General features: G+C 41.4%; 2 protein-coding genes and 1 long non-coding RNA gene across 7 annotated transcripts in view; 1 reads left to right on the forward strand and 2 right to left on the reverse strand.

Moving 5' to 3' along the window:
* Window positions 1-626: 626 nt before the first annotated feature.
* PRDX6 (peroxiredoxin 6) lies at window positions 627-12,105 on the reverse strand. The gene is made up of 5 exons (XM_004027916.5): window positions 11,921-12,105; window positions 7,926-8,082; window positions 3,921-4,067; window positions 3,027-3,173; window positions 627-1,690 (listed from the first exon to the last, which is right to left on the reverse strand). Exons 1-5 carry the CDS (start codon window positions 12,013-12,015, stop codon window positions 1,562-1,564), a joined length of 675 nt encoding a protein of 224 aa, XP_004027965.3. The 5' UTR covers window positions 12,016-12,105; the 3' UTR covers window positions 627-1,561.
* LOC134759290 (uncharacterized) lies at window positions 8,757-11,913 on the reverse strand. Its single transcript, XR_010135397.1, has 2 exons — window positions 9,649-11,913; window positions 8,757-8,818 (listed from the first exon to the last, which is right to left on the reverse strand). It is a non-coding gene; the product is annotated as an uncharacterized lncRNA (long non-coding RNA).
* Window positions 12,106-12,184: 79 nt separating the features above from the next.
* The window catches only part of TNFSF4 (TNF superfamily member 4), a 305,662-nt gene continuing 290,697 nt past the window's right edge, over window positions 12,185-27,149 (forward strand). For 2 of the 5 annotated variants that reach the window (XR_010135394.1, XM_063710796.1), the window contains exons 1-2: window positions 12,302-12,728; window positions 26,897-27,027. Coding sequence is in view for 3 of the 5 variants with exons in the window: in XM_063710801.1 (XP_063566871.1) it covers window positions 12,636-12,728 (93 nt within the window). In the remaining 2 variants the exon portion in view is untranslated. Of the gene's footprint in view, window positions 12,729-26,896; window positions 27,028-27,149 lie in introns of all 5 variants that reach the window. The other 3 variants (XM_063710801.1, XM_063710799.1, XM_063710795.1) reach the window with 3 other exon arrangements.

The following is a 27,149-nucleotide window of genomic DNA, read 5'->3' on the forward strand; positions in this document are numbered from 1 at the left end:
CTTATGAGACTTGAGCGATGATCCCTCTCTTGGTCATGTGAGGATACAACAAGAAGGCAGCAAACTACAAACCAGGAAGCAGGTCCTCGCCAGACAGGATTTACCAGTGCCTTGATCTTGGACTTCCAGTCTCCAGAACTGTGAGAAATGTTTGTTGTTTAAGCCACCCAGTCTATAGTATTTTTGCTATCAGCCCAAGCAGACTAAGACATCGTAAATGGGACCCCCTTTTCTAAACCTGGCACTTATTAGTAGAGTATAATCAAAGTCTGAGAGAGTATTAGTTCAGAGCAGCAAAAAGCACAGATGTACCATTATCTTTGAGGTTCACATTCCTACACCCAGCAATCCCATTAAGGAATTAGGTTAAGAGAGCTCTTTATACCAGGGATCATAACATCATGGGACTGTAGGATCCAAGCAAGTAACATGAAGGAGCAAAGTGGACCAAGATATGTGGTGACATCACACGTTCTTCAGCTGTTCCTCCATTTTCATTATATAAAATCTTATGTATCTGTCTTTGGAAGAAATTACTCATGCCAATCCTAGGAAGAAGGAAGCCTCTGCCCTTCAGGACATAAGTCTAAGCTGATACTTCAAAATATGACAACAGAATTCTCTGACCCAGTTTTAACAAAGGATTTTATTTTGTTCCCTAAAAAGTAAAATCTAGAAAATAGCAACCCACTGCAAGAAGAGTTCTATAATAAAACATTTTCAATCATTCTCTCTTCTCTTCGCATGGTGTACTCTTTCATGTACACATCATCGGAAAACAGACTGATAAATGCAAACCCTGTGTGAAAGGCACATGGCACTAATATTGCTCACACCTGCTACACCTCCTTGGGAGCCAAGGGAAGCCTTTTCTGCAATCTCCCCATTTTGATAGAAACTTATCACAAATTTTTTATAGCAAAATATTTAAAGGTCTCTTTCCCTGCTCTTCACTTATCTACTAGAAAGGTACAGAATTAAAAAGCTTTTTTTCCCCCAGCTGTGATCAAGACATATTAAAAGAATATGAAAGAGCATCTGGGTTATTCTAGAAGTTCTGTGATCAAAACATATTAAAAAAAAATTAAAGCGCATCTGGGTTATTCTAGAAGTTCCTGGGCTTTATACTTGGATATTTACAGAGGAAGTTGAACCTCAAGTTCTGCCACTCTTCAAAATGGGTGACAGGAGAGGACGTGATAGGACAGTTAAAAAAAAATTGATAGTCATTCTCTGATGGAGTGAAGCAAGCTTTGTCAACCATCAACAAATATGACCTCATTGGTCACAAGCCCTGCAGAGATCCAACAAGATTTGAGTTTTAAATACAGAAGATATTTCAAACAGAACCAGTAGAGTGCTGATGTATGAATGGAATTGATTGCTGAGAGTAAAGAATCTCAAGAAACTTTTAGTGCCATTTTCATTTAATAAGCCATTGGTATAGCAACCTAAAAACCTTGGCTGTGATGACACCAGGATGTGTTTATGGAATTGCTGCAGGAAAACACAATTGGCAGCTGACATCCTCTGGCTCACAGCACCAACTTCTCCAAGAGACTTAAGGCTGGGGTGTGTAGCGGAGGTATTTCTTGCCAGATGGGAGCTCTTTGGTGAAGACTCCTTTCGGGAAAAGTTTTTTGGCTTCTTCTTCAGGGATGGTTGGAAGGACCATCACACTATCCCCATCCTATTGAAAGACATTGAGAATGGTGAAATTCAATCTCATAGTGAAGCTTCAAGGCCTTCAGGAATTAACTTTAGAAAAGTAGCTACAGGTGCTAATGAGACTAATCAAGTGTTCTTTACTCTCTCCTCTCTGAGGATTTTGTTTTCCAAGTTGATCTTTGGCACTTGTGGCAGGAAAGCAGTTCCCCCATCTTAACAAGAAACAGCCCTGTTTTAAACCCAGTAACAGCTGGCCACCACACTTTACATTTAATTCTGAGTATCATGGCCTGCAAGCCCTGTGTGATGGAATCCTGCCTCCTCTCGTCTCTTGTCCCTCACCCTACCTTCTGCAGCTTCTTCTCCAGGCATGCTAGCCTTCCTTGTATTCCTCCAACATGCCAAGCTCACTTGTAGGCCCAGTTTCTTGCACTAACTGCTCCTTCTGCCTATAGTGCTCGTCCCTCACAAGTATACATGCCTTGGTCACATCTTCTCCGTGTTTTTCTCCAAAGGTCCCTTCATAGACAGGCATTCCTTGACAGTCACTCTCCCACCCCTGTGGTGTTATTCTCCCCATCTGTGCTTGATTCTTCCCTGTAGCACCTGTTATCACCACTTAATAAACTTGTTTACTGTTTGTCTCCACTCACTGGAATGGAAGTTCTATGAGGGCAAGGACTTTCTATTATTCACTGCTATCTCCCCAGTTCACTACTATCTGGGCTCAATAAGTACATAAATAAGTAATAATAAGTTAACTAGTGGATACAGAATTTAAGTGATTTGTCTGTCAGAAAAAACAAAACAAAACCTGCTATTCAGGTTAGCATTATTTTAAAAATGTAGCAATGTTAAGATACTCTTGTGATGTTATCCATGTCCTAAAGATGAAAAGTTTACGAACAAATTTTGGAGAATTCTAGCACAGGTTTAAAAGAATGAAGCTTAAGAGAAATGAAATACTTAATGACATTAATACACCGGTACTTTTACAGCCATGACTTAACGGAAATGGCCAATTAAGATTGTGCGATAAATATTTTGCCATCAGGGAAGGGTTAGATAAAAGTTTTTTTTTTTTTTTAAACCTTCTATTAGGAAAAGGAATCATTCTGACCAATAATTTTTCCAAATTATCTAAAAGTTAGAAAGCCATATAGGGAGTTTGTGTTGTGTATAAAACGTGTTATAAAGACCTTGAAAAGGCCTCTCAGCAAATCTTGAACTCAGCCATGAGGAAAAATCCTCCCAGTGTACTTGCGTGCTAGAAACAGGTAACACAGACCTGGAAGTTGGCCATTTAGAGACTGGCCCTTCAGGCAAGTAGAGAAACCGTTTTTTTAAAACATCTTTACCTTCCAATCAACTGGGGTGGCAACCCTTTTTTCTGCTGTCAGTTGGAGAGAGATGACTACCCTGAGAATCTCATCAAAGTTCCTGCCAGTGGTAGCTGGGTAGAGGATAGACAGCTTCAGCTTCTTATCAGGACCAAAAACAAACACCTGTAAAGCACAGAAGGGCATAAATAGGAAGAGTTCTTTGAGTGTTATCAAAGCCACTTAGAAAGCTCTGCAGTCATTAATAATGTTCAAGGGTATAAAAACAAGGCAAAAACAAAGCATCTAGAAGGATACACCAACTGCTAATGTGGATGGCTGGAATACAGATAATTTTCTTCTCCCTGTTATTTTCTAAACGTAGAAGGGAATTCTATTTGGTTTTGGCTTTCCCAGTAAGAAAAACTGATATGCAAATTTAATCGAGGGAAAGGCTGTGTCAATTGGGGATGACTATCATAAAAATAATACTAATGGGAGTTGATATTGTTCCTTGAATAGTTGTGCATTTATTCAGATGAGGGAGTGGGTTTGTTGTCTAGTGGGCAGAGGACAGAACAAATAAAAATTTAAAACAGAGCTGCCTTATGAAGAAGGATATGGCCCATCACTTTAAAGACAGGGCGGTCAGGAGAGCAGTCAGGAGAGCTATGAAAAGGTTTCTCTATTCTGGAAGACATTTTAGGATAAACAACTTTTTTTTTGTAGATTTCCAGGAACTATGAATAAAGCAGTTGAAAAATTTAGCTGAAAATTGCATCAGCATTACAGATAATCAGTGATATTGTCGCCAATACACAGTTATTTCATAATTGTAGATATTCCCTTATCTCCTCTAGCTGGTACCAGCATTTACACGGACATACAGCCTGATCAGTTATGCTAACTACAAAATGAATTTGTATGACCTACCACACGAGCTGTCACAGGCATGCCCTTTTCATCCTTCTCTGCTGGATCCAGCATGCCCAACAGGATGGCAAGCTCCCGATTCCTATCATCGATGATGGGAAAAGGTAACTTTTCTGTGGGCTCTTCACAATTGTAAGCATTGATATCCTGAAACACAAGTAAAAGGGGAAAGAGGAATCTAAACCCAACACATGCTCTGAATTTCATCAGTTAACAGCCATCACCTTGCAAGACAGGAAAGAGGACCAAATCACAGTAATTTTCTTTAAGCAATTTTAATTTTAAAAAGTGAGTAGATGAACACTCTTCATTCCAATTATTGCCAGGAATAACAGCAGAGTACAGTACTTAGGTTGTAATCATGGACCAAAGCTGTTTTCATGCCCAGTTCTCTTAAATTCAGCATGCTTTTACTGCTATGAGAAAATAGCAGCAACCCCTTTAAAATTGCAATAATTTAGTTAGATCCAAATACAAGGTACCTCTGGGTACCCAAATACTGTAAAAATCATCAGATAACAATAGGTTTGTTAAATCCATCACATCTAGAAATAATGCCATATGTAAAGAAAATCTTATAGATCTGGTCCCTACCTCAAAAGCACCCTGACTCAGATGCTAAGTTACAAGACAAATAAGAAATGACCAAAAAAAAAAAAAACAAATCACAAAACAAAGCAAACACAAGAATGGAGAGTTGAATATATACTTGAATGACAAGTCAAAAATAAATGGGTGAAAAGGCAGAAGTAAACCTAAACTAGGGTGAAATTCAAAGAGAAAACAAAGCATTTCAAGTCTGAACTAAAGAAAAATGATACACCTCCCTCCTTCCCTAGTAAAACTTTATTCATCCATTTATTTCTACTTTTCCTATCCGTGGAAGCTTTTGGAGAAAAAAAAATCTAGTTTTGTTATTTGATTAAGCATTGATATAGCACTTAAGGTGGGCTAAGCATTATGGTAAATACATGTGGAATACAGATGAGTAAGACACAGCTCCTGCCTTCAAAGGAACTTCTCATTTGGTTAGAGATGATTCCAGTATGAAGCAGCAGCAAATGCAAGACTAATGTTAAATGGTGGATGGTAAATGCTGAAGTATACGAACACTCCCATTTGTAGGACTCCAAAAGTTACAAAAGGCTTCAAGAAAAGAACAGGACTTCTATCTAGGCCCTTGGAGGATGGGTAAGATTTTTCACAGAGAAAAGAAAGGCATTCTAGGAATCAGGAACTATATATATATATGCACACACATATATATATGTGTATATATATTATATACGTGTATATATGTGTATATATATGTATATATGTGTGTGTGTATATATATATATATATATATTTTTTTTTTTTTGAGACAGAGTCTTGCTGTCGCCCAGGCTGGAGTGCAGTGGTGCAATCTTGGCTCACCGCAACCTTGGCTCACTGCAACCTCGGCTCACTGCAACCTCCGCCTCCCAGGTTCAAGCAATTCTCTGCCTCAGCCTCCTGAATAGCTGGGATTACAGGCACCCGCCACCACGCTGGCTTTTTTGTATTTTTAGTAGAAACGGGGTTTCACCATCTTGGCCAGGCTGGCCTTGAACTCCTGACCTTGTGATCCACCTGCCTCAGCCTCCCAGAGTGCTGGGATTACAGGCGAGAGCCACCGCGCCCGGCCAGGAACGATATTAATGAAACGTGGGCAACTCTGTACATAAACTATTGATAAGAGAGTGAGGAACTTAGTTGGATAGAGTTTAGCAAGTAATGGAAAAGAGGATTTAAAATTGGAATAACGTCTATTGTGTGTAGGCTTGAAAGTAAAACAGGGGCTTGATGGCATAGCAGATACAAAACCATTGTGGATTTCTCAACAGAGATGTGACAAATGTGGCATTAATGAGCTCTGAAGTAGATAACAACAAATTCTTTTTATTTATTTATTTTTTTGAGGTGGAGTCTCTGTTGCCCAGGCTGGAGTGCAGTGGCGCGATCTCAGCTCACTGCAGCCTCCACCTCTCGGGTTCAAGCCATTCTCCTGCCTCAGGCTCCCGGATGACAACAAATTGTAACATTCCTTCATTTTATTATCTTAACTTTCTGTTGTCACTGGCTGCTTATGAAGTCACCAGAGCTAAATAATAATTAATATAGTCTCATGCTAGAGGCAGATTATTATATAATCAGTTGTTTGTCAAAGTTGCGGCACTGCTTCTGATAGTTCAGACTTTTTTCCTATTCTATGTAATCACAATTCTGAAAACTTCTAAGGCAGAAGCTCAGCAGGTAAAATAAACCTGAGTATGCGTCTGTCCTTTAAAAGGTATTATATAATGGGCTATAACCGCTTCCTTTGGCAATATGTCACTTTAATTATTGCTGTGCACTAATTCTCTACTCTGCCACTTGCATCATGGGCATTAGGTTACACCCATGAACACCAAAGAACCTATCCTAAATTATTTGGCTTTATTCTATCCTAAATTAGGCTAAATCCTACTCTTTATCATCTTGCATTAAAAAGAACATTGATTTGAGGTTGAAATCTCATTGCCATTGGCAGTCTTGGGCAAGTCCCTCCAACTCTCTGAGTGAAAAAAGTATGTTCAACTGCAAAAACGAAAATGAAAAATGATAGCAAAAACTACAGTTACCACTCACTGAGAAGTGTAAGGAATGAAAAAAAATTCTACTTCAAGACAGATAACTGCCCTTCTTTTTTCTCCTACACATGATTCTTCTAGTCTCAGATATTTAGGATTAACTGGCATTAACTGCTATAGAATGCAGCCACAGACCCCTAACTCACAAGTCAATACATCTTTTATTCAACTGCACATGCTTGACATAGTTTCTAGTATACATCCCTCAAAAAGTAGTTATCATTATTACTTAAGAGCACAGTGCAGTCAAGTTCTTAAAATGTTTTCAAGGTAAATTCAGACCACCAAATTTACTGTTCAAGTAAATTCTTTTGCTAGAAGTAGGTATTTCCTTCAGTTAATTCATTCAACAAATATTGACTGATCGCCTAGGATATACTGAGTAGTGAGCATTGTTCCAGCAGTGCACTAAACAGGAGTCTCTGTTCCTGCTGAGTTTACACTCTACTAGGAAGAAACAAACAAACTAAATAGGTAGTATGCACAGTGCTGAGGAGAAGGGGATGGTGAACGTGAAAAGGAGTTATAATTTTAGATAATGAGGACAAGAAAGGCTTTGATGAAATGTCCTGTGAGTTGAGACCCAAAAGAGGTGAGGGTAAGTCACACAGATCCCTGGGAAGTGAGTCTTCCATCTATGATACAGGACATATTTTGAAGGTAGAGCTGACAAGTTTGAGGATAAATCAGATGTATGATGTGAAAAAACATGAAGAATTCAGAATGGCTCCTGGATTTGGGGCGTGAACAACTATAAAAATGTAGTTGCCATTAGCTTAGATGAGTAAAACTCTGGATCTAAGAATGAGGCCTAGTTAGACATGCTAGGTTTGAGATGACTGGACATCCCAGGAGAGATGCTAAGTAGGCAGTGGTTATATGAACCTGGAAGAGTCTGGCATAGAGATGAAAATTTGAGAATCACAGCACATAGATGGTATTTAAAGGTGAGTGGATGAGCTCACCAAGGGAAAGAGTGCAGACAGAAAAGAGAGGAAGTCCAAGAAATAAGTTCAGAGTAACTTCAGCATAAATTAGGAGTTGGGAGATGAAGAATCAGTGAGCAGGAACAGCTAGAATGTGGTGTCCTGGAAGTCAAGAAAGGAAAAAGTTTCAGGAGGTACAGTGATCACCTGGGTTGAATGCTGCTGGCAGGCCAAGAGGAGGGCTGAGAATTGACTGACCAATGGATTTAGCAATGTGATCACTGTGTGGTTCAACTGAAATTTTCAAATAATTAGTGAACTTTGAACCTAAGGCTTACTTGTACCTTAACCTCAAAACCAAGTACTCCATAATTTATAACTTGACCTCTATAATCTCAGGCTCAAAGCACATGCCAATTGATACTAACCTTGCTCCAGGCAAGATGGTCCTCAACACTGTCTATTGAAAGGGCAATCAACTTAACATTCCTCTTGGCAAATTCTGGTGCCAGCTTTGCAGCTCTGCCAAGCTCTGTGGTGCACACTGGGGTAAAGTCCCGAGGGTGGGAGAAGAGAATGCCCCATCTGAAAGGAAGAAAAACAAGGTCACAATTGAATTAAGAGTTATCACCAACATCACAGAGAATGAAAAGTCACAACTTCTGGGTCAAAAACAGGCTTTTTTAAATGAATGCTTATGATGATATTTACTTTTAAGCTTTTCTGTTGAGGAGTGCTTTTCAATCTACTTACCTCCAGAGAAGCCTATGCTTATAGCCCAATTCAATCAAAGACATGAAATTCAAGATGACACATATTTAAAAAGACTAATGTTAAGGTGTTGCCTCCTTTAATAATTATGGTGCCACCCTGACTCCTTTTTGGCTAATACAATCTGTGCTATTCAAGCCAAGTAGTTCACTGAAAACACTTAATTATTTCTTCTTATCCTTTTCTACATTTTTTTCTAGCATAGACCCTGACATTCAGCTCCAATAATGGATGTCCCAGTATGCCCTGAATCCAAACAAATGCCTGACTGCAATAATAAACAAATTATGTAATCTGAAATAAATAGGTTTCTATCTTCTATTTATATGTAAAAATTAAAGTTGACACTTGGCTTCTTTGAAGCAAGTGGATATAAAATCTTTTGTAAAACCACTTTACTGATCTAACCTGCCAAACATGACACCCAATATTTATACTCTGACAAAACAATAGCACCTTCACAGTTTTACCTATCTGTTCATTTGCAGTTTCTTTTTCTTCTTTCTTCAGACCAAGCAGGTAGAATTTTGATAGCCTGCAATGTAGATTTCTACAACAGCAAATTCTTAGGTAAATACTAATATCTAAGTCATCATTGTCTAAGATTTTATGATTTTGAGCACATTTCAAGCTGTCACGAAGAAAGCTGAAGTACCATTTCCTTCTTCTTGGCAACAGAAACTACTCTTTCAACTGAAAAGGAAAATTTAACACTCAGTTCTCCACATCCCCATCAACTTAAACCATCCTAAACCAGATGATTTAGGCAGGATCCTAAACTAGTAGATAACTAAATCTAGCCTAGATGCCAAGTTGACCTTTCCAAAGTTTCCCTGAGCACAGAGAACAAGCAAAGACAAGGGCACCTCCTTCCTACTTACGGCTGCCACTCAACTCCCAAGGTTTCAAGAAGGAAAAAGATCTTCTTACAAAAAGGATGGAGGGCCCTATGGCAAGACTGGGAAGAAAGTTAGCATTTTTTTTTTAAGATTGTGGAGGTGTGCACTATGTTCACTTTACTATGAAGGGCAAAAGGAAGAACATAGAGTATATCTTTTGAAGTAGATAATATCACTATGAGTAAAATCTAGGCCTTAGATTCTATGGAAAACGATCTATTTAATGGTTAGATGAGACTTAACAGAAGGTCTCCAGAAGTTGAGAAGAAATGGAACAGGGCATTTCCTCCTCTATCGTTAAAAGGAGGATAAATTAGAAAAGTTAGGAGTTCTTTTTCCATTGTGAGTCCATAAAGACTGTTTTGCTGAATCATGCAAAAGGAACTGGTTTTAAGCCAGTTCACGTCCTTCCCTCCCTCAGAAGTGAAACTCCAGTTTACCTCATGGCTACAAAATAGGATAAACTCCAAGAATGTCTTACCTTGGCCTTCCTTCCCCTCCAAGTCTTCCTACTGCTGCACTTAAGAGTAATTCAGTGACATTCTCCCATTTTCTTACCCATTTTCAAAAGACAAAAGGTTTCCTCCTTCAAGAGAATGGTTCCCACTTACTAAGCCCCAGAAGACCCCTGGAAAACACATATTTTGCTTAGTGAAGATGTGCTATGAAGAAGCTGCTTCTACCACTTAAAGAAACAGCGATAAGGTCCAGTAAACTCACCCAATGTAGCACCCAACCTCTTTAGTTGTTTACAATGATCAGGGGTAAGGTAGAGAGATACATTTTAATTTTTTCTTCTCAAAAATACCTGGATCAAAAATTGACAGTCTGATTTAGGATCATATACAGAATAGAAAATTGGAAAAATCAGGCAAAAATCCACGTGTCATAAACATATAAAAGGCTCAAACTTCTCTTCCCGGTAAGGTAGGGAATACTATGCCTGATCCTAGGCAGACTTGTATATTAGTTAATAAATGCAGATATTTCTATCGTGTTCCTAACTATGGCTCCCTGATAAAGTACCACTTTTGATCAAATCTAGATGGATCTAGAGGCCAATAAACATTAACAAAACCCCAAAAAAGTACGGTTAGCTTAAAAAGTGACAGCATTTATAATTGTTGGCACAGTAAATACGTTTTATGCTAATATTTAATCTATACAAGCTAAGAGTTCTGGAAATAGTTTATGTTTCATGGGGATGGGGGATGAGGGCTGCAGGTAGAAATGGGAAGGAACACAACTCTAAAAATCCCAAGGATTGCTGGAGAAATATTACTACCTAGATCCTAAGTATAAGAATGGCCATAAGCTGTATTTCTAAAGTATTTTTCTGCATTCAAGGTTTGAATATTCCATTTCTCAACCTTTTTCTGGCCTAGTCCTATCTTTCACAAAGCTTAACTTTTCCCTATTCAGTGGCTGGAAAAGGGACTTAAGAGGTTATAAAGGGTTGGATAGGCATATGATGTGTAAGAATCTCTCCCTGGTTCTCTGCACAGCCCTGTCCAATCACTGATTAATTTCATAAGCCTGTCTCCCTGGATACTGTATATAAAAAGGATATAATCTGGGGAAGAACTGTCGTCAAGCCTTGGAGCCCCACAGTGTAGTGGGACCACTAGTGCTCCAGAACCATAATATAACTAGACATGCCTGGAATGCTTCTGATGAAAACTAAGCAACTTCCAGTTTGCTGATTCAGGAGCTGTTAAAAAAAAAAAAAAGGGCAACACCGATTTACTACTCCTATCCATAATGGTAAAACTGCCAAGTCAGATCACAGGTCATCAATTTGGCTATCATCAGCAAGCTCATGTGCTAGAAGCAAGGTAGAAAGCGGAGGCGACAGTGAGGGGCAAGCCACTGGGAAACAAGAGAGTCTCAAAGTTGGGCAGTACACGTGTCCTGGAGCCTGGAACGGCCATCACTAGCAAGAATAGGCCACTCCAGCGGAACAGCGTCAGAAAGTCCTTCCCTCCAAGTGTTGCAAGTTCTGGAATCTCTGAAGGCACACCTACGCAGAGTGTTCTTGGCTCTTCCTAAAGCTGTTATCAAATCATATCTTGGCCATTGGAGGCGGCTCTGGACAAAAAGTCTTTCGGCCACCTACCTGGCAACTAGTGGTTTTAAATTTCACATTTTGTGCCCAGAAGCCTGCAAATACCACTGCACCCTCAGATGATACGTTGGCCTTCCTGTAACCTATAGCCAGCAGCTGTGTCCTCCGACTTTGGCTTTAGACACCCATCCTCCCCAGGGAGCAAATTCCAGAACGGAGGGTGGGAGGGCGGTGCGACCCTGGGCACTAGTCCGGGGAAGTGATCGTCAATGCCGCCGCGCCCCTGCGCCCTCGGCCTGACCACGCTACCTGCACAGTTTACTAAGACGAGTTAAACGGACAACAAACCCTCCCGCGGGCGGTGAGTTTCCAAAACCCGCAGAACCCAATTTTATCCTCCCCACCCCCCACCTTGGCGCGGCCTTGCCCAGCCACGCCGGAGGCGGGGAGGCCAGGAGGGATCGAGTGGCCCGCGCAGGGCAGGCCGAACGGGTGCCAGCTCCCAGCAGCGCAGCCGACGCTGAGCAGAGGCCACACGGCCTGGCGCGCGCGGGAACCGGTGCGGGGGAAGGGGCGGGCGGCGCAGGGGGCTGAGCGGCCGGGAGGACGGCAGGGAGAAGAAACAGGGAAGGCACCTCCGAGTCCGGCGCAACCGAGGCCAGGACAGGGCTACGCGGTGGCCACTTACGAGTCTCCCAGAAAGTCGTGGAAACGGATGCGGCCGACGGTGGTATTGGCCTCAAAGTTGGGAGCCACGTCCCCGAGAAGCAGACCTCCGGGCATGGCGACGGTGATGAGGGGGCGCCGCTGGGACAGCAAGCAACCGGGTGGTTCTGGCGAAGAAGCAGCCTGTCCCAGCGCGCGGAGGAATAAACGAATGCGCGAGGGGCGGGGACTGGGGCGGCGGGGGCGGGGACTGGGGCGGCGGGGGCGGGGCCGCGGAAGGCCGGCCGCTGGGGGCCGGGCCGGGACGCGGCGCGAGCTGGACTACCGCGGTCGCTGTTCGTGGCGCCGCCGGGCCTGCGACTAGGTGGCATCCTTCAGACACTATAGGCCGTCTCTGCACACGTGATGCGGGGCTCGGTCACGTTGCCCCCTGGAAGCTTGAGGATGCGCCAGGTTTGACTCTGCAGGGCGTGCGCGCTTTGGGGGTGGAAGGAAGAGGAAAGCGGCAGGAAGGCGAGCCCCAAGGTGGAGAATCGCCTGGGCGCGCAGGCTGCGGCGGCTTCGCACAGCCGCCCTGGGCGCTGCACGGGTCCGCGCGCACCCTCCTGCGCACCCACTCGCGGCCAGCTCCCTACAGAGGAGTGGAGTGACTGCTCGACTACCGCCCCTCTTTTAGTGTGAGCGTCTGGAGTCCTGACCGCCCCAGCCAGCCCAGCCACGATGCACTGTCTAAGAGGATGTGGCAAGACCCAGAAGTGTGGGTGACCTTATGTCAGAGGAAGTGGCTTTCTTATTGCAGCAAAAATTCCCGTACCAATGTCAGTGCTAGGGTAATGTAACTAAACTTTTATTTATTTTTATTCTGCCCTCCCCTTTCTGTTTGTTATGAACCATAAAATATTCAACACAATTATCTTGAAATCTAAATATAAAATTTAAAACATACTCTTTGAGACCTACTGTGTGCAGGTCAACTCTGTCACCCAGGGAGGTGGGCGGCTTAGATTCATTTATTTGCTGTGAGCCAAGTACAAGGTAGATAAGATGCCTGTCCTCTTGGAGCTTTCCTTCTTGTGAAGGGAAACCGGTGACAGACAATAAGCACACAAACCAAAATATGTTAGACAGCAATCAGTCGTATTCAGAGAACTAAAATAGGGTTATGTGCCTAGAGGGTGCCTGGGGGGCTGCTTTGGTTTGGGTGGTCTGGTCTGGGAAAGCCACCAGGATCATGTAGGTAAACTAGTCAGCTCACAGTAGGTGCTCTGGAAATGGTAGCTATCGTTTGGATGATGATACTGGCTCATGCAGTAACTCTTGCTTTGCCTGCTGTGTGCTGGACACTGTGCCAGGCCATACAGTGGAGAAACACAGTCCCTGCTGTTACAGGGAAGGCATATTTATATGCAATTATAATAAAATGTAGGGTAAATTCTGATGGGGGAAGGTGTAAATGATTGGAGTTCAGAGATGAGAAAAATCCTCTGGATGGGGCTGGCAGGTTTAAGGCAGGGGCATGGCAGTGTTGAGAGTAGTGACTCACATACTGTGATTTGCGTTTTCATCACAGTGATGTGTTGGTGCGTGCATGCTAATCATATTTACCCAGTTCTTCAGTGACCCAGGACTTGCAGTAAGATTACTGGTAAAAATTTCTAGCCACTCCAGAAAACCGTTTAAAGCTAATGTAATTTAATCTCTAATTTGGCTCCAAGTTTTAACAGTTCCTTGTTTTAACTCCCTTTGTAGGGAAGAAAGAGAATAATTGGGAAAGAAGAGTAGTTTGGCCTAAGGCACTGTTAACAATGTGTTGTGAAAATCAGCTAGAAAACACAATACTCTATAAATATGGAGAATGAATACAGAAACAGATTATTGATGTCTGTCAAAGGCATAATTATATTATTGTCTGTTGTAAATTAAGCAAATATAATAAAATACTCATTAGAATTTACGGTGCCAGAAGCTGTACACTGGCAATGCTTCTGCACTCTGTGAACTTGTTTGCTTTAGACTTTGGAGCATTTTAAATTGTCTTGAATTAGCTGTCCACTGAAGGGGGCCAGCCCCTCCACACCCGTAGGTGTTTCTCATCAGGTGGGATGAGAGACTGAGAAAAGAAATAAGACACAGAGATGAAGTATAGAGAAAGAACAGTGGGCCCAGGGGACCGGCGCTTAGCATACGGAGGACCTGCGCCGGCACTGGTCTCTGAGTTCCCTCAGTATTTACTGATCACTATCTCTACTATCTCAGTGAGGGGGATGTGGCAGGACTATAGGATAATGGTGGGGAGAGGGTCAGCAGGAAAACATGTGAGCAAAGGTCTCTGTGTTGTAAATAAGTTTAAGGAAAGATTCTATGCCTCGATGTGCACATAGGCCAGATTTATGTTTGACTTTACACAAACATCTCAGTGCAGTAAAGAGCAGTATTGCCTCCAGCATGTCTCACCTCCAGCCATAAGGCGGTTTTTTCCTATCTCAGTAAATAGAATGTATGTCGGGTTTTACACCGAGACATTCCATTCCCAGGGATGAGCAGGAGACAGATGCCGTCCTCTCATTTCAACTGCAAAGAGGACTTCCTCTTTCACTAATCCTCCTCAGCACAGACCCTTTACTGGTGTCGGGCTGGGAGACGGTCAGGTCTTTACCTTCCCACGAGGCCATATCTCAGGCTGTCTCAGTGGGGAGAAACCTTGGACAATACCCAGGCTTTCTTGGGCAGAGGTCCCTGCGGCCTTCCGCAGTGCATTGTGTCCCTGGGTTCTCGAGACTGGAAAATGGTGATGACTTTTACCAAGCATACTGCCTGCAAACACATTTTTAACAAAGCACACCCTGCATAGCCCTAAATCCATTAAACCTTGAGTCAACACAACACGTTTCTGCCAGCACAGGGTTGGGGCTAGGGTTACAGATTAACAGCATCTAAAGGCAGAAGAATTTTTCTTAGTTCAGAACAAAATGGAATTTCTTATGTCTTCTTCCTTCTACATAGACAACAGTAACAGTCTGATCTCTCTTTCTTTCGTCCACATCAGCGTTTTGAAAACATGATTTTTCATAAAAATATCTGGATTTTTGTCTCCTGAAAGGTCAGAAGATCTAGCAACACAGCAACACCAGGCCCATGTTCCATCTGGCAAACAGTGGCTGCTGAGTAGCCTTTTAGAGGGCATATTATGTTCTCTGTTACTCAGAAGGTCCTCTGCCAGTTACTAACATTAGAGTAGAATTGGGAGGAAAAAGAAATAGTTCTTGCATTCTTATCTGTCAAAACTGTGCAAATGAAAGCTTAACTAAGGGCTGTATATTTCAAGAAAAAAATGATCATGTTTCTTTGTGAAAGTAGAGAATGTTCCATGAACTTAATATGCAAACAAAGTCAGAAGAACGCTGTTCTGCCTGGCCTTCGTAGGTAATTGAGTTTAACATCTGACTTATACCAAAGGTAGGTGCTCTGTGGACTGGGCCCCATTCCAGAGGGGAAATTTTAAAGCTATTTTCCTGAGGGTTAGTGAGATGTATAATGGGAAAGGAGGAGGGGAGGAAGGACAGAGGAGACATTCCAGGGAAAGACCGGAGTGTGGAAAAGGGAGAGCTTGACTAAGAAAGGATTTACTTTCCTTAGAGAGAGGGTGGAGGCTCTCATATCAGAAAAAATGTTTTCATACAGCTATAAGGGTTGGAGAGAACCATGAAGTCCTTACAGTGATCTGAGGGACAGGAAAGAATGGATTTCAGGCATTTCCAGAGGGCTGTGACTCAGGGATGACTCACATCTTCTCTTCTGTCCTTACTGCTTTGACAGAAGAATAAGATGAACAGATTAGCAATGGGCATTTGGAAAAACAACAGTGCACCATGATGCCTGTCTCTCTCACTAGATTGTGAACTCCTAAAGGTTTGACTATATTTTATTAATGAATATTTGTGACCTGTTAGACATAGTGGGCATGAGGACTACGTTGTACAAAGTATTAGAGAAACATTGGGTTGCCTTCCTGCAGCCACAACAGCAAAGTTTCTTGTTTGTCCACAGCTGGGAGTAAAAGAGCAAGATATCTCTAGTTATACAGTCATGTGATACAACATTGGACCACATATACTACGGTGGTCCCATAAGATGATAATGGAGCTGAAAAATTCGTGTTGCATAGTGATGTCTTGAGGATCCTGACCCTGTGAAGCCCTAGGCTAATGTGTGCATTTATGTCTTTGTTTTTAAGTTTAAAAAATTTCAAAAGACAATAACCTTTTAGAATTATAAAAAAGCTTATAGAATAAGAATATAAAAAAGAAAATACAGTATTTTGTATAGCTATACAATGTGTTTGTGTTTTAAGCTAAGTGTTATTACAAAAGAGTCAAAACATTAAAACAATTTTAAAGTTTATAAAGTAAAAAAGTTATAGTAAGGTAAGGTTAATTTGTTATTGAAGAAAGAAATTTTTACACATGAATTTAGTGTAGCCTAAGTGTACAGTGTTTATAAAGTCTACAGTACATTCATTCACCGCTCACTCACTGTCTCACCCACGGCAACTTCCAGTCCTGCAAGCTATATTCATGGTAAATGCCCTATATAGGTGTACCATTTTTTATCCTTTTTTTTTTCATTTTTTTTTTTTAAAGACAGGGCCTTGCTCTGTCACCCAGGCTGGAGTGCAGTGGTGTGATCATAGCTCACTGCAGCCTCAAGCTCCTGGGCTCAAGCAGTCCTCCCACTTCAGCCTCCTGAGTAGCTGGGACTATAGGCACATGCCACCATACCTGGGCAATTGTTTTATTTTTGGTAGAGACGGGGTCTTCCTAACCTGTGTTGCCCAGGCTGGTCTGAAACTCCTGGGCTCAAGTACTCCACCTTAGCCTCCCAAAGGGCTGGGATTATAGGCTTGAGCCATATTTACCATGGTGTTATAATTGCCTACAGTATTCAGTATAGTAATGTGCTGTGCAGGTTTGAGGCGTAGGAGCAATAAGCTATACCATGTAGCCTAGGTATGTAGTAGACTATACCATCTAGGTTTGTGTAAGTGCACTCCATAATGTTCACACAATGACAAAATTGCCTAATGACACATTTCTCAGAACATATCCCCATCGTTAAGTGATGCATGACTGTAATTAGAGCTAGGTAAAAATCCCTGTACCAATGGGAGGAGACATATAAAACTAAAATTAACGTTAGGATGGTGAGATTGTGTTTTTTTTCAACTCTATAAACTTTCTTGTTAGATTTGATTGTCTTTTCAGAAATAAAGAAAGCTTGGGCACAGTAACCTGTACATATCATTAAGGCAGTCCTGTCAACCTTCAGTGAGTGGGGCTGATAATCTCTCCACTGCTTTTCTTTATCATTGTAATAGTTCGTTTTCATGATGCTGGTAAAGATATACCTGAAACTGGGTAATTTATACAGGAAAGAGGTTTAATGGACTTATAGTTCCACATGGCTGGGGAGGCCTCACAATCATGGCAGAAGGCAAGGAGGAGCAAGTCACATCTTATGTTGATGGTGGCAGGCAAAAAGAGAGCTTGTGCAGGAAACTCTCATTTTTAAAACCATCAGATCTCATGAGACTCATTCAGTATCATGAGAACAGTGCAGGAAAGACCTGCTTCCATGATTCAGTCACCTCCCATTGGGTTCCTTCCATCACATGTGGAATTGTGGGAGTTACAATTCAAGATGAGATTTGGGTGGGGATACAGCCAACCCATATCATTCTGCCCCTGGCCCCTCCCAAATCTCATGTCCTCACATTTCAAACCAATCATGCCTTCCTAACAGTCCCCCAAAGTCTTAACTAATTTCAGCATTAACTCAGAAGTCCCCAGTTTAAAGTCTCATCCAAAACAAGGCAAGTCCCTTCTGCCTATGAGCCTGTAAAGTCAAAAGCAAGTTACTTCCTAGATACAATGGGGTTACAGGCATTGGGTAAATACAGCCATTCCAAATGGGAGAAATTGGCCAAAACAAAGGGGTTATAGGCCCCATGCAAGTCCAAAATCCAGCAGGGCAGTCAAACTTAAAGCTCCAAAATTATCTCCTTTGACTCCATGTCTTGCATCTGGGTCATGCTGATGCAAGAGGTGGGTTCCCATGGTCATGGGCAGCTCCACCATTGTGGCTCTGCATGGTACAGCTTCCCACTTGGCTCCTTTCACAGGCTGGTGTTGAGTGTCTGTGGCTTTTCCAGGCACACGGTACAAGCTGTTGGTGGATCTACCACTCTGGGGTCTGGAGGATGGTGGCCCTCTTCTCACAGCTCCACTAGGCAGTGCCCCAGTAGGGACTCTATGTGGGGGATCTGACCCCACATTTCCTTTCTGCACTACCCTAGCAGAGGTTCTCCATGACAGCCCTGGCCCTGCAGCAAACTTCTGCCTGGATATCCAGGCATTTCCATACATCCTCTGAAATCTAGGCAGAGGTGCTCAAACCTCAGTTCTTGACTTTTGTGTGCCTACAGGCTCAACACCATGTGGAAGCTGCCAAGGCTTGGGGCTTGCACCCTCTGAAGCCATGGCCCAAGCTGTATATTGGCCCCTTTTAGTCATGGCTAAAAGAAGCAGCTGGGACACAGGACATCAAGTGCCCAGACTGCACACAGCATGGGGACCCTGGGCCTGGCCCCCGAAACCATTTTTTCCTCCTAGGCCCCCAGGCCTGTGATGGGAGGGGCTGCCGTGAAGACTTCTGACATGCCCTGCAGACATTTTCCCCATTGTCTTGGGTATTAACATTTGGCTTCTTGTTATTTATGCACATTTCTGCAGCCAGATCAAATTTCTCCTAAGAAAACGGGATTTTCTTTTTTATTACATTGTCAGGCTGCAAATTTTCTGAACTGTTATGCTCTGCTTCCCTTATAAAACTGAATGCCTTTAACAGCATCCAAGTCACCTCTTGAATGCTTTGCTGCTTAGAAATTTCTTCTGCCAGATACCCTAAATCATCTCTGTCAAGTTCAGAGTTCCACAAATATCTTAGGCAGGGGCAAAAAGCTGCCAGCCTCTTGGCTAAAACGTAACAGGAGTCACCATTTCTCTAATTCCCAACAAGCTCCTCATCTCCATCTGAGACCACCTCAGCCTGGATTTCATTGTCCATATCATGATCAGCATTTTGGTCAAAGGCATTCAACAAGTCTCTAGGGAGTTCCAAGCTTTCCCATATTTTCCCGTCTTCTTCTGAGCCCTCCAAACTGTTCCAACCTCTGCCTGTTAGTCAGTTCCAAAGTTGATTCCACATTTTTGGGTATCTCTTCAGCAGTGCCCCACTCTACTGGTGCCAGTTTACTGTATTAGTTCATTTTCACACTGCTGATAAAGACATACCTGATACTGGGTAATTTATATGGGAAAGATGTTTAATGGACTTACAGTTCCACATGGCTGGGGAGGCCTCACAATCATGGTGGAAGGCAAGGAGGAGCAAGTCACATCTTACATGGATGGTGGCAGGCAAAAAGAAAGCTTGTTCAGGGAAACTCCCATTTTTAAAACCATCAGGTCTTGTGAGACTCATTCACTGTCACGAGAACAGTGCAGGAAAGGCCTGCCCCCATGATTCATTCACCTTCTACTGGGCTTCTCCCGTGACATGTGGAAATTGTGGGAGTTAAATTCAAGATGAGATTTGGGTGGGGACACAACCAAACCATATCAATCATGTTTAATGTTGTCATTATATCTACTACTCCCTATTATATCTACTACAGGACTTCTACAATCTGGAGAGAAATCAAAGTAGGAAATGTAGGAGTGAAAATGAAAGACAACAGCTAATAAAATGCTACAATGAGAAATAACTCTCAGAGGGATTTTGGAGTAGTAAATTATTATTGTTATTATTTGATTCAGGACCTCACTTCACCCATGCTTGGCTCACTGCAGCCTCCAACTCCTGGGCTCAAGTATCCTCTGCCTCAGACTCCTGTGTAGCTAGGACTACAAGTGTGCCTACACTCCTTCATAAAGAAAGCTGGCCACTTGGTGATTGCACAGGACCATTGATCTGGATACTGGCTATTACATGTGTTTAGTTTGTAAAAACTCATCAAACTGTATATTTAAGATAATTGCCGTTTTCTCTATGTGTATTTTGCAGTACTTCAATAAGGTTAAAAAAACAAGAAGAAAAGAAAAGAAAAAGAAATTGCCACTGTGTGTACATTAGAATAGTTGTATATGAACTATTGTTTTCCTGAATTGTTCAAAAAGCTCACTCCAGTGTTTCAAAACAAACTTCAGGAAGTTTCAGTCAATGTTGCTAAATTGTTAAAATCACTATAATTACCAGGAAGGTTCTTCTTACATGAAAAACATTGTTGAGATCATGCTTTCTTTATAAAACCTTTGTTTAGATGCATCCTGGGTGTAGAGGTTCATTGAACGATTGATAGCCCATAGCCTCTGGCTGTGATTGAGTAGATAGCCCACCCAGAGATGGTAGACATCTTTGAGATCCTCTACTCTACAAAATTCTTTACATATTCACTCATTGAGATAGTTGACATCCCTGCAGCAAGTGGTACATTTGACTAGCCTGGTATCTGGTTGATATGGTTGAGCTGTGTCCCCACCCAAATCTCATCTTCAATTGTAGTTCCCATAATCCCCACATGTTGTGGGAGGGACTCTCATGGTGTTCTTGTGACAGTGAGTTCTCACAAAATCTGATGGTTTTATAAGAGGCTTTTCTCCCACTTTGCTCTGCAGTTCTCCTTGCTGCTGCCATGTGAGGAAGGATGTGTTTGCCTCCCCTTTTGCCATGATTGTAAGTTTCCTGAGGTCTCCTTAGCCATGCTGAACTGTTAGTAATTAACTTCTTTCCTTTATAAATTACCCAGTCTCGGATATGTTTTTATCAGTAGCGTGAGAACGGACTAATACACTGGTGATCTCTCAGTGCATGTTAGTGCTTTTCCTGAAGATCCTTCCCTCAGGATATTTGCCTTTTAGTAAGTAGCCATCAGACTATAAAGGATCCCTGAAGTTTTGACTGGGAGTCATTTTGATGTAGCCTAAAAATAGACCACTATACTTTAATTTTTAAAAAATTTACCAGCTAATGTGCTCAACATACACCCTTTCCATTTCACAGAGTCTCGGCCTCACCCTTTCTTCACTCATGTGTGAGCCACACCCAGGTTCAGGGAGGGAGAAAAGAATATTGAGTGTTTGAGAAGATCAGTTGGGCATTACTTAGTGATAAAAATAATATAGTTTTTACATTTTGGCTCATCAAAGTGTTCTTTATGGAGAACTTATCCAGTGGTCACTGCAGATTGTTAGAGTCATAAATCTTTACAGTGGAAGGGAACTTTGAGGTCGTATAATACAAACCCTATCTCCAACCCCCTTACCACCATTTTAAAGCTGAAGAAACTGAGTTCAAATCAGGAATGGATTTTTAATTTTATCAAATGTCTTTTGGCCTTTAGTAACACAAAGCATGAAGCTTTTCTCCTTAATCTATTAGTGTAATACATGAATACATTTCCAAATGTTCAATCACCTTGTATTCTTAGGCTAAATCCTATTTGGTAATACTGTTTTATTAATAGATTCTTAGATTGGCACGGAGGCTGCTGCACATCCATTTATACTTCCTTATTTTCTAATAGAGTCACTGCTGTGTTCAGGTATCCATTCTCGGTGTAGCTAGCTGTCTTGGGGAAGTTGACCTCATTTCCAGCTCTAGAGATAGTCCTGACTGGTCCAAGATAATCGGTATTAATGTAACTGGGGAATTTATTAGAAATGCAGAGTATCAAGTCCCATTCCAGACCTACTGAGTCAGAAACCCTGGGGATGAGGTCCAGCAATGTATATTTTAACAAGTCCTCCAGGAGATGCTGATGAGCTGGTCTAAAACAACTCCATTCTGGTGATTAGGGTTTGGTTCAGTTATGAGCATGTAATCCAACTCTTGCTAGTAAGCAATGATGCCTGCTAGGTGAACTTCTGGGAAAAGTGTCTTTGGCTCCTGAGTAGAAATCTAAAAGAGTTAGTGTTTCATCTTTTTCTGGAAATCATGTCTGGATGCTTGGAAATATTGCAATCATGTTGCTACCTAACCAGGAATGAAATAACACAAAGAATGGCAGACCAGAAAGATGGAAAGGATGGATTCTTTTTTTAATTTCCAACTTTCATTTTAAGTTCAGGGGTACATGTGCAGCATGTGCATGTTTGTTACATAGGTAAATGTGTGCCATGTTGGTTTACTGCACAGATCATCCCATCACCCAGGTATTAAGCCCATCATTCATTAGGTATTCTTCCTGATGCTCTCCCTCTTCCCATGCCCTGTCCTCTGACAGGCCCCAGTGTGTATTGCTCCCCACAACGTGTCCATATGTTCTCATCATTCAGCTCCCACATGTAAGTGAAAACTTGTGGTATTTGGTTTTCTGTTTCTGCATTAGTTTGCTAAGAATAATGGCCCCCAGCTCCATCCATGTCCCTAAAAAGGACAAGATCTCATTCCTTTTTATGGCTACCTAGTATTCCATGGTGTATATATACCACATTTTCTTTGTCCAGTCTATCATTGATGGGCATTTAGGTTGGTTCCAGGCCTTTGCTGTTGTGAATAGTGCTGCAATGAACATATGCATGTATGTATCTTTATAATAGAATGATTTTTATTCCTTTGGGTATATCAGTAATGGGATTGCTGGGTTGAATGGTATTTCTGCTTCTAGGTCTTTGAAGAATTGCCACACTGTCTTCCTTGATGGTTGAACGAACTTATTTTCCCGCCAACAGTGTAAAAGTTTTCCTTTTTCATCACAACTTTGCCAGCCATCTGTTGTTTTTGACTTTTTAATAATAGCCATTCTGACTGGTGTTAGATGGTATTTCATTGTTGTATTGATTTGCATTTCTGTAATGAACACTGATGTTGAGCTTTTTCTCATGTTTGTTGTCCACATCTATGTCATCTTTTGAGAAGTGTCTGTTTTGTCTTTTGCCCACTTTTTAATGGGGTTGTTTGTTTTTTTCTTGTAAATTTGTTTAAATTCCATATAGATGCTGGATATTAGACCTTTGTCAGATGATAGATTGCAAAAATTTTCTCCCATTCTGTAAGTTGTCTGTTCACTCTGATGATAGTTTCTTTTGCTGTGCAGAAGCTCTTTAGTTTAATTAGATCCCATTTGTCAATTTTGGCTTTTGGCATCTTTGTCATGAAATCTTTGCCCATACCTGTGTCCTCAATGATATTTCCTAGGTTTTTTTCTGAAGTGTTTATAGTTTTGGGTTTTACATGTAAGTCTTTAATCTATCTTGAGTTAATTTTTGCATATGGTATAAGGAAGGGGTCCAGTTTCAATTTTCTGCATATGGCTAGCCAGTTCTCCAGCACCATTTATTAAATAGGGAATCCTTTTCCCATTGCTTGCTTTCGTCAGGTTTGTCAAAGATCAGATGGTTGTAGGTGTGCAGACTTATATCTGGATTCTCTATTCTGTCCCATTGGTCTATGTTTCTGTTCTTGTACCAGTACCATGCTGTTTTGGTTACTGTAGTCCTGTAGTATAGTTTGAAGTTTGGGAGCATAATGCCTCCAGCTTTGTTTTTGTTGCTTACAATTGCCTTGTCTATTCATGCTCTTTTGGGGTTCCATATGAATTTTAAAATAGTTTTTTTCTAATTCTGTGAAGAATCTCAATGGTAGTTTAACAGAAATAGCACTGAATCTATAAATCACTTTGGTCAGTATGGCCATTTTCACAATATTGATTCTTCCTATCTATGAGCATGGAATGTTTTTCCATTCTTTTGTGTCTTCTCTGATTTCTTTGAGTGGTGGTTTGTAGTTCTTGAAGAGGTCCTTCACTTCCCTGGTTAGCTGTGTTCCTAGGTATTTTATTCTTTTTGTGGCAATTGTGAATGGGATTTGGCTGTCAGCTTGCCTGTTGTTGGTGTATAGGAATGCTAGTGATTTTTGCACATAGATTTTGTATCTTGAGACTGCTGAAGTTGCTTATCAGCTTAAGAAGCTTTTGGACTGAGACATTGGGGTTTTCTAGATACAGGATCATGTCACCTGCAAATAAAGATAGTTTGACTTCCTCTCTTCCTATTTGAATATGCTTTATTTCTTTCTCTTGCCAGATTGCCTTGGCCAGAACTTCCAGTGTTGACTGGGAGTGGTGAGAGAGGGCAGCCTTGTTTTGTGCCACTTTTCAAAGAGAATGCTTCCAGTTTTTGCCCGTTCAGTATGATATTGGCTGTGCATTTGTCATAGATGGCTCTTATTATTTGGAGACATGTTCCTTCAATACTTAGTTTATTGAGAGTTTTTAACATGAGGGATGTTGAATTTTATCGAAGACTTTCTGTATGTATTGAGATAATCATGTGATTTTTGTCTTTAGTTCTGTTTATGTGATAACTTACATTTATTGATTTTCGTATGTTGAACAGCCTTGCATCCCAAAGATGAAGCCAACTTGATCGTGGTGGATAAACTTTTTGATGTGCTGCTGGAATCAGTTTGCCTGTATTTTGTTGAGGATTTTTGCATTGATGTTCATCAAAGATATTGGCCTGAAATTTCCCTTTTTTGTTGTGTCTCTGCCAGGTTTTGATATCAGGATGATGCTGGCCTCATACAATGAGTTAGGAGGAGTCCCTCCTTTTCGATTTTTTTGAATATTAAATTGTTTCAGTAGGAGTGGTATTAGCTGTTCTTTGTACTTCTGGTAGAACTCACCTGTGAATCTGTCTGGTCCTGGGCTTTTTTTTTTGTTGGTGTTGGGGTGATCAGACCCAACACCAGGTCATGGGGGTGACAAAGTCCAGCAGAGTCAAAGGATTGAGAAAAAGACAGTTTGAGAGAGAAAGGTGGAACCAGGGGGCCATTGCTAGTGTATGGAGGCTGTGAAGGCTCTGAGCTCTGGGAGCCCATGCTATTTATTGGTAATCCAACAGAGAAACAGGTGGTGAGAATGTGGAGGTCAGAAGAGCAGGTGCATGATCTACAGCTGTGATGGTTTGGCCTTTATAAGGAACATGTTCTGCTACTTGAGATAATGAAGATACAATCGATCTAGGAGCCTAGGAGGGCTAGAAGCAAGGAGCCAGCAAGTCTAGACACATTCCAGAGGACACTGTGGCAGAAATGCGAGCCCTGCCTCAGCTTTCTTCCCAACACTCAGCTTTTTCCCAACAGTTGGTAGGCTATTTATTACTGCTTCAATTTCCAAACTCATTATTGTCTATTCAGGGATTCAGTTTCTTCCTGGTTCAGTGTTGGGAGGGTGTATGTGTCCAGGAATTTATCCTTTTCTTCTAGATTTTTCTAGTTTATGTACATAGTGGTGTTTGTAGTATTCTCTGATAGTTGTTTGTATTTCTGTGGGATCGGTGGTGATATCACCCTTATCACTTCTGATTGTGTTTATTTGAATCTTTTCTCTTTTATTCTTTATTAGTCTAGCTAGCAGTCTATCTATTTTATTAATTTTTTTCAAAAAACCAGCTCCTGGATTCATTGATTCTTTGAAGGGTTTTTCATGTCTCTGTCTTCTTCAGTTCTGCTCTGATTTTGGTTATTTTTTGTCTCCTGCTAGCTTTGGGTTGGTTTGCTCTTTTTTCTCTAGTTTGTTTAGTTGTGATGTTAGGTTGTTAACTTGAGATCTTTTTAGCTTTTTGATGTGGACATTTAGTGCTATAAATTTCCCTCTTAACAGTGCTTTAGCTGCATTCTGGAGATTCTGGACATTGTAGTTTTGTTCTCATTAGTTTCAAAGAACTTCTTGATTTCTGCCTTAATTTCATTATTTAACCAAAAGTCATTCGGGAGCAGATTGTTCATTTTTCATGTAGTTATATGGTTTTGAGTGAATTTCTTAATCTTGTGTTCTAATTTGATTACACCTTGGTCTGAGAGACTCTTTGTTATGTTTTCAGTTCTTTTGCATTTGCCGAGGAGTGTTTTACTTCCAATTATGTAATCAATTTTAGAGTAAGTGCTGTGGCGATGAGAAGAATGTATATTCTGTTGTTTTGGAGTGGAGAGTTCTGTATATAGCTATCAGGCCCACTTGATCCAGAGCTGAGTTGAGGTCTTGAATGTCTTTGATAATTTTCTGTCTCAATGATCTGCCTAATATTGTCAGTGGGGTGATAAAGTCTCCCACCATTATTGTGTGTGAGTCTAAGTCTCTTTGAAGGTCTCTAAGAACTTTCTTTTTCTGGGTGCTCCTGAATTGGGTATATATATATTTAGGTTAGTTAGCTCTTCTTGTTGAAATGAACCCTTTACTGTTATGTAGTGGCCTTCTTTATCTTTTTTGATTTTTGTTGATTTAAAGTCTGTTTTGTTATAAACTAGGATTGCACCTGTTTTTTTCTGTTTTCCATTTGCTTGGTAAATTTTCCTCCATCCCTTTATTTCGAGCCTATGTGTGTCTTTGCACGTGAGATGGGTCTCTTGAAGATAGCATACTAATGGGTCTTGGCTCTTTATCTAGCTTGTTATTCTGTATCTTTTTTTGGGAGGCATTTAGCACATTTTCATTTAAGATTAGCATTTTTATGTGTGAATTTGATCCTGTCATCATGATGCTGGCTGGTTATTTTGCAGGTTTATGTGGATACTTCATTGTATCATTGGTATGTCAGTGTGTTTTTGTGGTGGTAATGGTTTTTCCTTTCTATATTTAGTGCTTCCTTCAGGAGCTCTTGTAAGGCAGGTCTGGTAGTGATGAATTTCCTCAGCATTTGTTTGTCTGAAAAGGATCTTATTTCTCCTTTGCTTATGAAACTTAGTTTGCATATGAAATTCTGGGTTGGAAATTCTTTTCTTTAGGAATATTGAATACTGGCCCCCAATCTTTTCTGGCTTGTAGGGTTTCCACTTAGAGGCCCAATGCTAGTCTGATGGGCTTCCCTTTGTAGGTGACCTGGTCTTTCTTTCTGGCTGTCCTTAACAATTTTTTCTTTCTTTCTTTTTTTTTTTTTTTCAGATGGAGTTTCACTGTGTCACCCAGGCTGGAGTGCAGTGGCACAATCTCAGCTCAGTGCAACCTCTGTCTCCTGGGTTCAAGCAAATCTCCTGCCTCAGCCTCTTGAGTAGCCTGAGTAGCTGGGACTAAAGGTATGTGCCACTACACCTGGCTAATTTTTGTATTTTTAGTAGAGACAGGGTTTCACCGTGTTGGCCAGGCTGGTCTTGAACTCCTGCTCAAGTAATCCACCCACCTTGGCCTCCCAAAGTGC

The sequence above is a fragment of the Gorilla gorilla genome, chromosome 1, assembly GCF_029281585.2.
Source record: "Gorilla gorilla gorilla isolate KB3781 chromosome 1, NHGRI_mGorGor1-v2.1_pri, whole genome shotgun sequence".
In the NCBI taxonomy this organism is placed as follows: Eukaryota; Metazoa; Chordata; class Mammalia; order Primates; family Hominidae; genus Gorilla; species Gorilla gorilla.